The 10043-nt window shown below is 60.6% G+C and overlaps 1 protein-coding gene across 1 annotated transcript in view; it reads left to right on the top strand.

Moving 5' to 3' along the window:
• Positions 1-382: 382 nt before the first annotated feature.
• Positions 383-10043, top strand: part of PDGFA (platelet derived growth factor subunit A) — a 19336-nt gene continuing 9675 nt past the window's right edge. Inside the window, exons 1-2 of the mRNA XM_055089763.1 lie at positions 383-480; positions 8656-8824. Coding sequence (XP_054945738.1) covers positions 383-480; positions 8656-8824 — 267 coding nt within the window. The remainder of the gene's footprint in view (positions 481-8655; positions 8825-10043) is intronic.

Here is a 10043-nt window from a genome sequence, read left to right on the forward strand (position 1 = left end):
ACTTGGGGTCTGATTCATTCATTCAGTCTGCCGTGGGCTCGATTCATTTCACGAGTTTTGGAAAACTAAACTTGGACAGAAAGGAACTGATTCTGCTTCAGGCTGGGCTCGGGCTCCCACCCCCTTTCCCCCAAGCCCACCCGGGCCCCGCACACCTGCTTCCTCCCACCAGGAGGTCAGGAGTCCAGCATTTTCCCTCCTGCCTGAGGTTTTCCTAGTGATCCCAGCTGCCACCCAGCCCAGATCCCATTAGCAAGCGGTTAGGGTCCAAGTAAACAGGCAGGCAGAGGGGCCGGGGAGCCCGCTGGGCCCTGCAGGGTAGGCAGACCCTCCAGGAAGTGGCCTGGCCCGCGTGCCTTCCCAGGGGGTGAAGGTGATGGCGATGGGATATGATGAAGTTCACGGTGCTGATGAAGGTGATGGTGGTGATGGCGGTGGTGGCCTGAGCCCTCTCCTTGGACCCTCCTACAAGTCACCGAGGTGGGCACTGTGTGGCCTCCACTGTCCAGAGGAGGTGATGTGGGACTTGCCCAAGGCCATCCTGCTCGAGTGACGGGACAGGGACCTGGCCCCAGGCCTCCGTCTCCAACGCCCAGGCTGTCCCTTCTTCGGGGCTCTGGTGAGCCGGGGGGACGGTGCAGGATTCGGCCTGGAGATGCACACCCTTGGAGACTGAACGTGGCCATGCCCTCCCTCTTGGCGTCCGCTCCCTGGCAACTCGCGTCGGAAAGAATGTTCGGGAGCTTGTCAGCATCTGGTGCTTGTCCCGAGGGCTTTCCCTGTGGGCACTGTGCCCGCCCACCCCCCCCCACCCCCGGTGAGTCTCCAATCATGAGCAGCTGGGCCGTCACCAGATGCCCCGGACCCTCCCTGTCCCCGTTTGCCCTCGTGCAATTTGGAATCGCCCGGATTCCTCGGAAACTAGGGCCCGTGGCCAGCTGCAGCACAGAGAACAGAGCGGGGGGCAGAGGGCAGAGGCAGAGAGTGACCCGACCTGAGCTCCTCCTTTGCCGGGCCGGGAGCTGGGGACACCGGCCTGGAGGCCGTCTCTGTTGGGTGGGGTGACAGAGCCCTGGTCCTGGGACCCACTTCTCCTTCCTCTTTCCACCTTTCAGAGTCTCCTGTGTGGCCTGGAATGGATGACCCCCGCAACCTGGGCCCTGCTGTCCTGGGGCCTCCCTCTAAGTGCCCCAGGCCCTAGGTGAGCTTCATTGCAGGGACTGTCGCTAAGCCCAGGTCTGCAGAGGTGCGGCCAGACACCTCAGGGCCACGTCCACGGGCCCCGGGGCGTGAGGAGGTGCTTTTGCCCCCAAGCAGCAGGGCCTCGGCCACACAGGCGGCAGATGAGGGGTGCCCCTCGGGCTGGGTTCCTTCATTCTTTGCTGATGGATTTAGAATCTTAGTCTCTGCACTTGGGAAGGGCTGAGGGGTTGAGGTAGTGGAGCTAAAGCAGCAGAAACCCTCCCTCCAGGCCGGGAGGGCGTCCAGGAGCCCCTCAGAGCAGCTGCATGGACCCGGATCACCGAGGACGCCCAGGCTGGCTCCAGGCGGCCTCAGCCTTGGTCCGCGGGTCCTGGACCTGCGGAGGGGTCCCACCGAGGCCGCTGAGCCATCTGCAAGCAAATAAGTGGGAGACAGAGGGAGGGAGGCACCTGCCCACAGTTAATCACTGTGGTGATTAATTCAGGTTAAGTTGAATGGGGAGCACAGAATTTCTCCAGATGCGGCCAGCAGCAGAGAGAGGAAAGTGGTTTTCTCAAGCCCAGCAAGAGAGCTGTGGACGCAAGAGCCTCCCTTGCTGGAGCCCCGGTGTTGGGGGGCGGTCTACACGGGGCTCCACATCCTGCCCTCCTGCAGGGGGCTGGCTCGGACCCCGACCCGAGCTCCTGGAGATGAGGCACCCGGGCCCTGCACCCGGGCCTCCGTCTGGGGAAATGACTCCTGGGCCCCAGGCCACCGTGGGGGGCTGAGAGTCCCGGAGGAGTCAGGACCCCCGACCTGGTCGGGCGCGGGGGAGGAGACGAGGCACACCGGCCTGGCCCAGCCTGGCCGGGTGGGGCTGCTGCTCTGTCTCGGTCACTGAAGAGCCCGTCGGAGGCCTTCGGTTAAACCCCTTTTTTCATTCAATTCCAGAGTGAGTTTGCCACCGGGAGGCATACAGCTGCCCTTGAAGTTTCTACAGTTTTCAAAGCCGCTGCATGTGACGAGGTCCAGAGGCCCTGACTGCCCAGCGGCGGGGGAACCTGGGCCCGAGCAGGGAAATGGCCGCCCGGCCGTATGCGGGGTCAAGGGCGAGGGGCCACCTGAACCCAACAGCACCCGGGGTGAGGTCTCCTGCGGGCGACCAGAGCCCTCCCTGAGCCTCGCAGACCCCACCCCTCAGGGGCGGGAAGCATCAGCGTCCGGGTCCTGAGCCCCTCCGGCGCCCCGAGACCCTGACTGCACGAAGTCCGAGTCGTCTGCAGGCAACGCAGCCGTCACCATGCCTTTGGCATTTGACACGGAAAATGCGCTGACCTGTCACGCGAGCCTGGGGCCTCGGTGAGCTCTCTCGGCCACCACTTCCCGCCCCACCCCTGCCCCCCTCTGCCCCTTGTCTCCTGCACACACCTCCACCCGTCCTCCCTCTTTCTCAGTAACACACTATTCGCGATTTTCTCAGGGATTAGCTGAAAAAACAAAACGAGACAAAATGACAAGCAAAAACCCCAGAAACTATCACTTACATAATTAAGTCAGAATGGTAGAAATTGTCCACACAAAATAAAATCCGTAGAAACTAAACTACCCATGGTAACTTTTGCTTTGGACTCGTAAGTTAAGAGCGCATTGTGCAAAATTTGACCCAGAAAAAGTGGACATTGTCTGCGAAGCTGGGAAGTGGGCAAGTGAGGGGCTCCTCCCCCAGTGATTTGCTCTTAGGTGTGTCTCCTGTCCCCAACGACCCCAGATGAGAAGCGCTAATCATAAAAACGGACACGAACAATTAACAATGAATAAATCATATTTTTTGGTTAAATTGAAATGGAAGAGAAATGATTTCCATGTTTAGAATTTCAGTGAAATGAAAAAAAGTTAATTGGAAACTGCTTGATTTCAAGGTTAGACGATTGACAAGGATTAATTATAGTGGTTTAATAGGGTTTGCCCTGGAAAAGTGGTTTTTCGTTGAACATTAATCCAGGAAGGCAAGATTACAGAAACATAGTTTGTATTCAGATGTCATTGGGGTCTGCACGGCTTCACTCTCTGCGTGCACACACCGCACACGCGCACGCGGTACACGCTCACGGTGCAGACACACGCACACAGCTGTGCACAGGCCCTGTCCAGGGTGGGCACAGCCCTTCCTCTCTCACTGGACGTGTTCTCTCCTTCACAGGAAGAGCCACGCCTTGGGGTCGGGGCCTGCTGAGCCCCGGCTGCCCTCCCTGCTCTGACCTCTGTCCTTATGTGGGTTGGAGGAGTCCTGAGTCCTTGTCACTGCTTCTACCTTCCCTCTGTGTGAGCCCGGTAAGCCATTTTTCCTATGAATCTGTCCCTTCCATCAAGAATTACCATTTCATTGGCATAAAATATAACCATATCATTATTATATAATATTATAAAAATGTAATTAATTAGCATAAGGTGTGAAAATGATACCTGTGAGGTACCTGGTACCTGGCACGAGGCACCTACCTTGTAGCTGGCAGGAGGCACCTGCCTGGTGGCCCAGGGGGGAGATTCTGACCCAGGCCCCCTGTTGGCTGCCCACCCCCTGGCCACTCAGAGGCCCTCTCCTCAGGACCTCTGGGCCGCCCGCTCCCAGACTATCCGAGGAGGTCAACCTCTGCGGGGGCCTCTCTTGCTCCTGGGCGACTTCGGTCGTTTCCCTGCTTTCCCACGGAAAGACCCAGGCCAGCCCCTCTCTGACAGCTTGGCTTCTTCTGGCCCAGACTGGACAGTCTGGACCCCAAGGTCAGACCCCAGGTCAGCCCGTGGCAGCTGGCAGGCTTCACTCAGTTCTGCCTTCCACCTGCTTTGTACCCTTTGCTAGGGGCTGGTGGTGACCTGGGGTCCCGTGGGGTGCGTATCTCCTGCTCTCAGCCAGTCCAGTGCCGTCAGTGGAGGAGCTGGGGAAGCTTCACCCGGGGTGGGGGTCAACGTCTTCCTCCCCCTCCACATGTACCCCGTGATAACGATGAGGGAGGCTCAGCTGGGGCATGGGGGCCCTCTTCCGACCGATGCTGGGTTCCCAGAGCTCTGCCACCGCCTGACGAGGGCCCACGGACCTGTGTCACTGCCCACCAGCTGTGTGGTCATCTGAGAAACCATGTCTGTCCGAGACCGGAGCCTCCAGAGGGCAGGGAGGGGGTCTGTCCAGGCCCCGGGCCTGGGCCTGGCGCCGGTGTTACCCTGAGAGGTGACACCGTGAAGCCTTGGCCTGGTCTGGAGGTGGGCCCGCCTGCTCTGAGCCCACCAGGCATGATTAACTCCCTGCCCCTGAGCTCTTTGCTTCCCCTGGTGCTGGGCGGCGGGGGGTGTGTGTGCTGGGGGGCGCGGCCCTGGCGAACCCTTTCTTGTCTCTCCCAGGCCCCTCTGGTTTCAGCCTCTATTTGTTCTGACATTAGGTGGGGTTTATCTCTCCTCTTAGCGTGTCAGTAAAACCCCGGACGCTGCTGCGCAGTCTGCCTGAGGTTCTGGCCTCTGGGGCCGGTTGGGGAGGCACGGCACCCTGCACGGAGAGGAGGGCCCTCCTCGGAAGCTCCAGAGAGCCTGAGGGTCTCCCCCAGGGCATCGGGGACAGCTCTGCTGCTTTGTTTAAGGGCGCAGGTGCCTGACGAGAGCACGGGAGCCTCCACCTCGGGGTTTCCAAAGCCGCAGCGGGCGACCCCCCAAATTCGTGTCCACCTGGCCCCAAACTTGTCCTCACAACACAGCCCGGCTCTGGTGGTCCAGGGACCTCTCTAGCAGAGCTGGGACTTGCCAGTGGACCTGATTTATACGGTACTTGCTACCTGGGCGTTGGACTGCAAAGTTGCTTTTTTCCAAAAAGAACATTCTGGAAAGAGCTTCTGCACCCTTCCTCCTGGGGTGAGCCTCTGAGTGTGAGCGATGAGGTTGGAGCGAGCAGATAAATGCAAAACCCCAGACCGAGGGGACACACCCTCTCTTCCCACCTGGTCTGGGCCCTGGACGGACCCCACCATTCCCACTCCTATGCCTCGTCTCTGAACCCAGCTCTGCCCCATGTCTGGGGACCCAGAGGCCCCGCCTGTCAGCTGACCAGGCCCCGAGGAGGATAAACTCCCAAACCAGCAAGACTGGGGCCAGCGCCCAGGGCTCCTAGCCGGGAGCAGAGTGGACCCGAAACGGGCAGGTGTCATCGGAAGTCTGATTAGATTCTCTGCGGAGATGGAAACGTAAATATTGATAGAAGTCAGAAGACTTAAGTGCTCTCTGCCATGAGATGTGATGTCACCTCCAGCACCTGTTTCTGGAGGAGCTGCATGAACGCGGGTGTGTCTGCGCTGGCGCTGCCAAGGGGAGCAAGAGGTGTAATCGCCTGGTGGCGGGGGTGGGCAGGGATAAGGACAAAGCCAGGGCCTGGGGTGTGTGCAGAGCTGGGTCCTGGCCTGCAGGACTCACCAAGCCCAGCTGGCCTGGCCGGCCAGCGCAGGCCCAAACAGGGCTGCTCTGGGCCTCCTGGAACTTATCTTGAGTCAATAGAAGGCCGGGTGGTTCTGGAGGCTATTGACGAGGCCAGAGACAAGGGCGGCATTCAGGCCTCAGCCTGTTTCCAATGAGCTCAGCTGCTCCACAGCTGGGGCCAGGGATGGGCTTGCCCCCCGCCTGCCAGGCCTGTTTTCCCCGCTGGTCAAGGCAGGCCGGGGCCGGGGACAGGGTGCCGGGCACCGGGGGAGCTCTCAGCCGAGAAATGACCAGAGCAGGTGCTGAGAGGAGAGCATTCGGGGGCAGGGGAGCTGCCCGCCACAGCTGCAGGTGACCCGTGCTCCCTGCAGGACACGGGTTCTGTCGGCAGCAACAGGCTTCTAGAAAGAAACGCCTGCTGGTCAAAGAAGGCGGGAAGACATCAGAGTCATTGCGAGCAGTCGGGAACCAGACACCAACCCTCGATGTTTCTGGAGCCAGAGGGCCCTGCGCTGTGGGCTTACGCCTGTGTGGGTCTGTGGGAGGGGCTGCTTGGGACGGGGGAAACGGCCAGGACAAGTTGTCCATTTGTCTGGCCATCGAGACCAGGGCCGCTCAGACCTCGACATGCCTGGGGTTGCCAGAGGGTCTCGATAAGCACCGCTTCTGACGAGGAAGGCCTGGGTGGCGCTGGGGATCCTGCCCTCCCCACAGCCTCCTGGGATGCTGAGCAGCCCGGCTGATGAAGGCCAGGGTGGGGTCATTTCTGGAGACACAGTCTCTATGTTAAGGGGCGTTCGGTTCCCTCCGAGGCGTCCAGGCCGTCGGGAGTCACCGCTGTGAGGGGCTGGAGCAGGAGGAATGGCCAGGAAGGGGGTGGGCAGGCAGTGGCTGGCAGCCTCACGGGCTGGAGAGTGTGGCGCCCTGGGCTGTACACAGGTGAGCAGGTGTGTCCTCAGACCTCAGGGCCTGTGGCTCCTCTTCGCTGTGGCCCGTGATGCACTTTAGTGTGTGGGTGTAGAGACATCCCCAAACACTGTCACTGGAAACCCCGGACTGGATTGGACAGTATCCCCCCAAATTCGTGTCCACCTGGCACTTCAGAAGGTGACCGTCTCAGTCTGCCTGGGCTGCTATGACGGGACACCGCAGGCTGGGTGGTTATAAATGGCACGCGTTTCTCTCAGCCTAGAGGCTGGACGTCCTGCAAGGTGCTGGAAGATTCCATGTCTGGTGAAGACCCGCTTGCCGGCTCACAGACGGCGTCTCCTCGCTGTGCCCTCACATGGAGGAGGGGGGAGGGGCTCTCTGGGACCTCTTCTTGTGAGGGCGCTGACCCCATCCTGAGGGTCCCACCCTCATGACCCCTCATCACCCCAAAGCCCCACCTCCCAACACCGTCTCACTGGGGGGTGGGATTTAACACGTGAGCTGGGGGGACACACACATTCAGTCTATAGCCGTGACCTTATTCAGAAACAGGGTCTTTGCACATGGATGTGGTTATGGACCCTGGGGTGAAGACATCTTGGATGTAGAGTCGGCCCTGCGTGACAGTGTCCTTATCAGAAGAGGGACTCGGGCAGGAGCCATGTGACCAAGGAGGCAGAGATCCCAGTGAGGCACGTGCCAGGGAGCCCTGAGGCGCCGGCAGCCACCAAGAGCCGGGAGAGGCCTGAACCAGACGCCACCTCCAGTCTCAGAAGGAGCCAGCCCTGCCCACACCTTGACTTCCAGCTTCTGAATAAATGTCTGTTGTTTAAGCTGCCCAGTGTGTGGTCACTCCAGCAGCCCTGGGACTTTCGTAAAACCCCTAACCTGGAGCCTGTCAGGGCACTCCTGGTCCTCAAACATTGGGCGCACTGCTATAACGCTTTCATTTAGTGCACACTTGCTAAGCCCCACCTGCGTGCCAGGTACAGGGGTGCAGACAGGTAGGGGGTGCAGACAGGTACAGGGGTCAGACAGGTGCAGGGGTGCAGACAGGTGCAGGGGTCAGACAGGTGCAGGGTGCAGACAGGTACAGGGGTCAGACAGGTGCAGGTGTCTGACAGGTGCAGGGGTGCAGACAGGTACAGGGGTCAGACAGGTGTAGGGGTGCAGACAGGTGCAGGGGTGCAGACAGGTGCAGGGTGCAGACAGGTGCAGGGGTGCAGACAGGTACAGGGGTCAGACAGGTGCAGGTGTCAGACAGGTACAGGGGTGCAGACAGGTGCAGGTGTGCAGACAGGTGCAGGTGTCAGACAGGTGCTGGGGTGCAGACAGGTGCAGGGGTGCAGACAGGTGCAGGGGTCAGACAGGTGCAGGTGTCTGACAGGTACAGGGGTCCAGACAGGTGCAGGTGTCAGACAGGTGCAGGTGTGCAGACAGGTGCAGGTGTCAGACAGGTGCTGGGGTGCAGACAGGTGCAGGGTTCAGACAGGTGCAGGGGTCAGACAGGTACTGGGGTCAGACAGGTGCAGGGGTCACACAGGTGCAGGGGTGCAGACAGGTGCAGGGGTCTCACAGGTGCAGGGGTGCAGACAGGTGCAGGGGTGCAGACAGATACAGGGGTCAGACAGGTGCAGGGGTGCAGACAGGGGCAGGGTGCAAGGCAGAAGGTGCCGTTTTTCCCCGGGTGGAACTTGTTGCTTTAACAGAGGCTGCTGAGGTCCCACCCCCCAGCCTGCTGGCTCACCTCCGAGGTCACCTGCAGCCTCATCCACCAGCCCCTCCGGACACCTGCGCCTCTGAGGGCTCTCTTCATTACCAAGGAAACGTGCCTGTTCCTGAGAGCAGCCTGAAGGTGCCAGGGCTTCGGCCCTGCAGGGCGGCCTCCGACCAGTGACAGACGGTGTCTAGGATGAGCAGCCTGACCCCGCGGACGTGGATGGTGCCGCGGGCCCGACACCAGTTCCTTGTGACCACCCATGCTGAGAGGCCCTGTTCCCGCTGTCAGAATCTGTGCATCAGCAGATGATCTGACACCCCTGCCCTGCCCTACTCTCGACACCACTGTGCTTCCCGAGATGCTTCCTGAAGCCCCTTGTGGGCCCTGACTGAGGAAAACCGGAGCAAGAACAGTGTGTCCGGCAAGGCCTCTGTGTTCGGAGAGGGCTTCCCACGTCACCTGGGATGGCATCAGGGCCTCCTGAGTCTCCTGGGAAGATGGGGGCCTGGTGGGGGTGGAGATCTGGGGGGAAGAAGCATCCCTTGGTCACCCTAGCAGCCACACACACTCTTTGAGCGCCTGCTGTTTGCTTGGCTCTGAGCTGGGATGCCGCAGTGAACAAGGCGGAGAGACCTTTGCCCTCGAGGGGCGTTGGGGGTCACGGGCGGTAGGTCAGAGGGCTCAGAGGGTTCTGAGGACAGGTTCTGTGAGAGCTAAGTTTCTCTTAAAGCCGTGCTGAAGTGAGAGGAAGAAGTCCTGGACTGCGGGGTGTCGCAGAGACAGAGCGGGAGCCTGGGAGTGCATAGGCTCAGGACAGTGACCGAGGTGACAGTCATTCCTGGGCACATCGTCCATACCTGCTGCGCTGCCAGGTGCCTTACAGCAGGTCTCCCTTTTAAACCCTCCCAGCCCCGCTGCGAGCCCCTTCTGCCAAGTGGAGAACAGGCTGGGGAGGGGCCTGCCATGTGCCATGAGGCAGCATGGAACCAGGGGTGCCCAGTGCCCAGCCAGGAGCACCCAGACGACTCCCAGGGACGCCACCCCAAGGCCAGCATGCACTCTGGACACTGCCACCCTCGCCGCCAGGATGGCAGGTCCTGCTGAGGTCTGTCCTCCCGAGACCTGGGGAGGTGTGCAGGTGAGTGAGACGGACCCCCAGCTCTGCGGCTCGGGGAGTCAGCTTCCCTCTCTGGGCCTCAGTTTCCTGATCTGTGAAAGGGGCCAGCAGTTCTGTAGGAGTCGGGCTGCCCAGCCAGTCACCTCTGCAGGGCTTGGGGCCCATCTCCTGCCGGGCAGGTTGGCCCCCTGGGACACCCCAGAGAGAGCGGGCTCTGGGGGTTTGGGCCCCAGGCATCTCCTGGCCCCGCAGACCTGCCCAGGGTCTGGCCAGGCTCACGAGGCCTACTCTGGTGCTGCTCTGTCCCTCTGACCTGCTCAGAGCATGGGTGTCCCCGGGATGCCCCATCCAGGCGGGACCAGCGCCCCCAGCCGTCCAGCCGGTCGGGACGCCCAGGAGCACTGCATCCTGCGTCTGTCGGTGCCTGTGAACACAGCTGCCAGCCTGAGCCTAATTACTTAATTTGCACTAATTCTCATGCCATTAATACACGCTGCCTAAAATAACATTGCCTAGAAAACGAACTTGTCTGTGACACTATTTTTATCATTTTTTGAGGAAAAAAAAAGGGAGTCACGTTGTCAGCATTTCCAGCTGTTTCCCATTTCTTTCCCTTTATTTGCTGTTTGGTGCTAAACTTGG

Source organism: Physeter macrocephalus, chromosome 14, assembly GCF_002837175.3.
Source record: "Physeter macrocephalus isolate SW-GA chromosome 14, ASM283717v5, whole genome shotgun sequence".
Lineage (NCBI taxonomy): Eukaryota > Metazoa > Chordata > Mammalia > Artiodactyla > Physeteridae > Physeter > Physeter macrocephalus.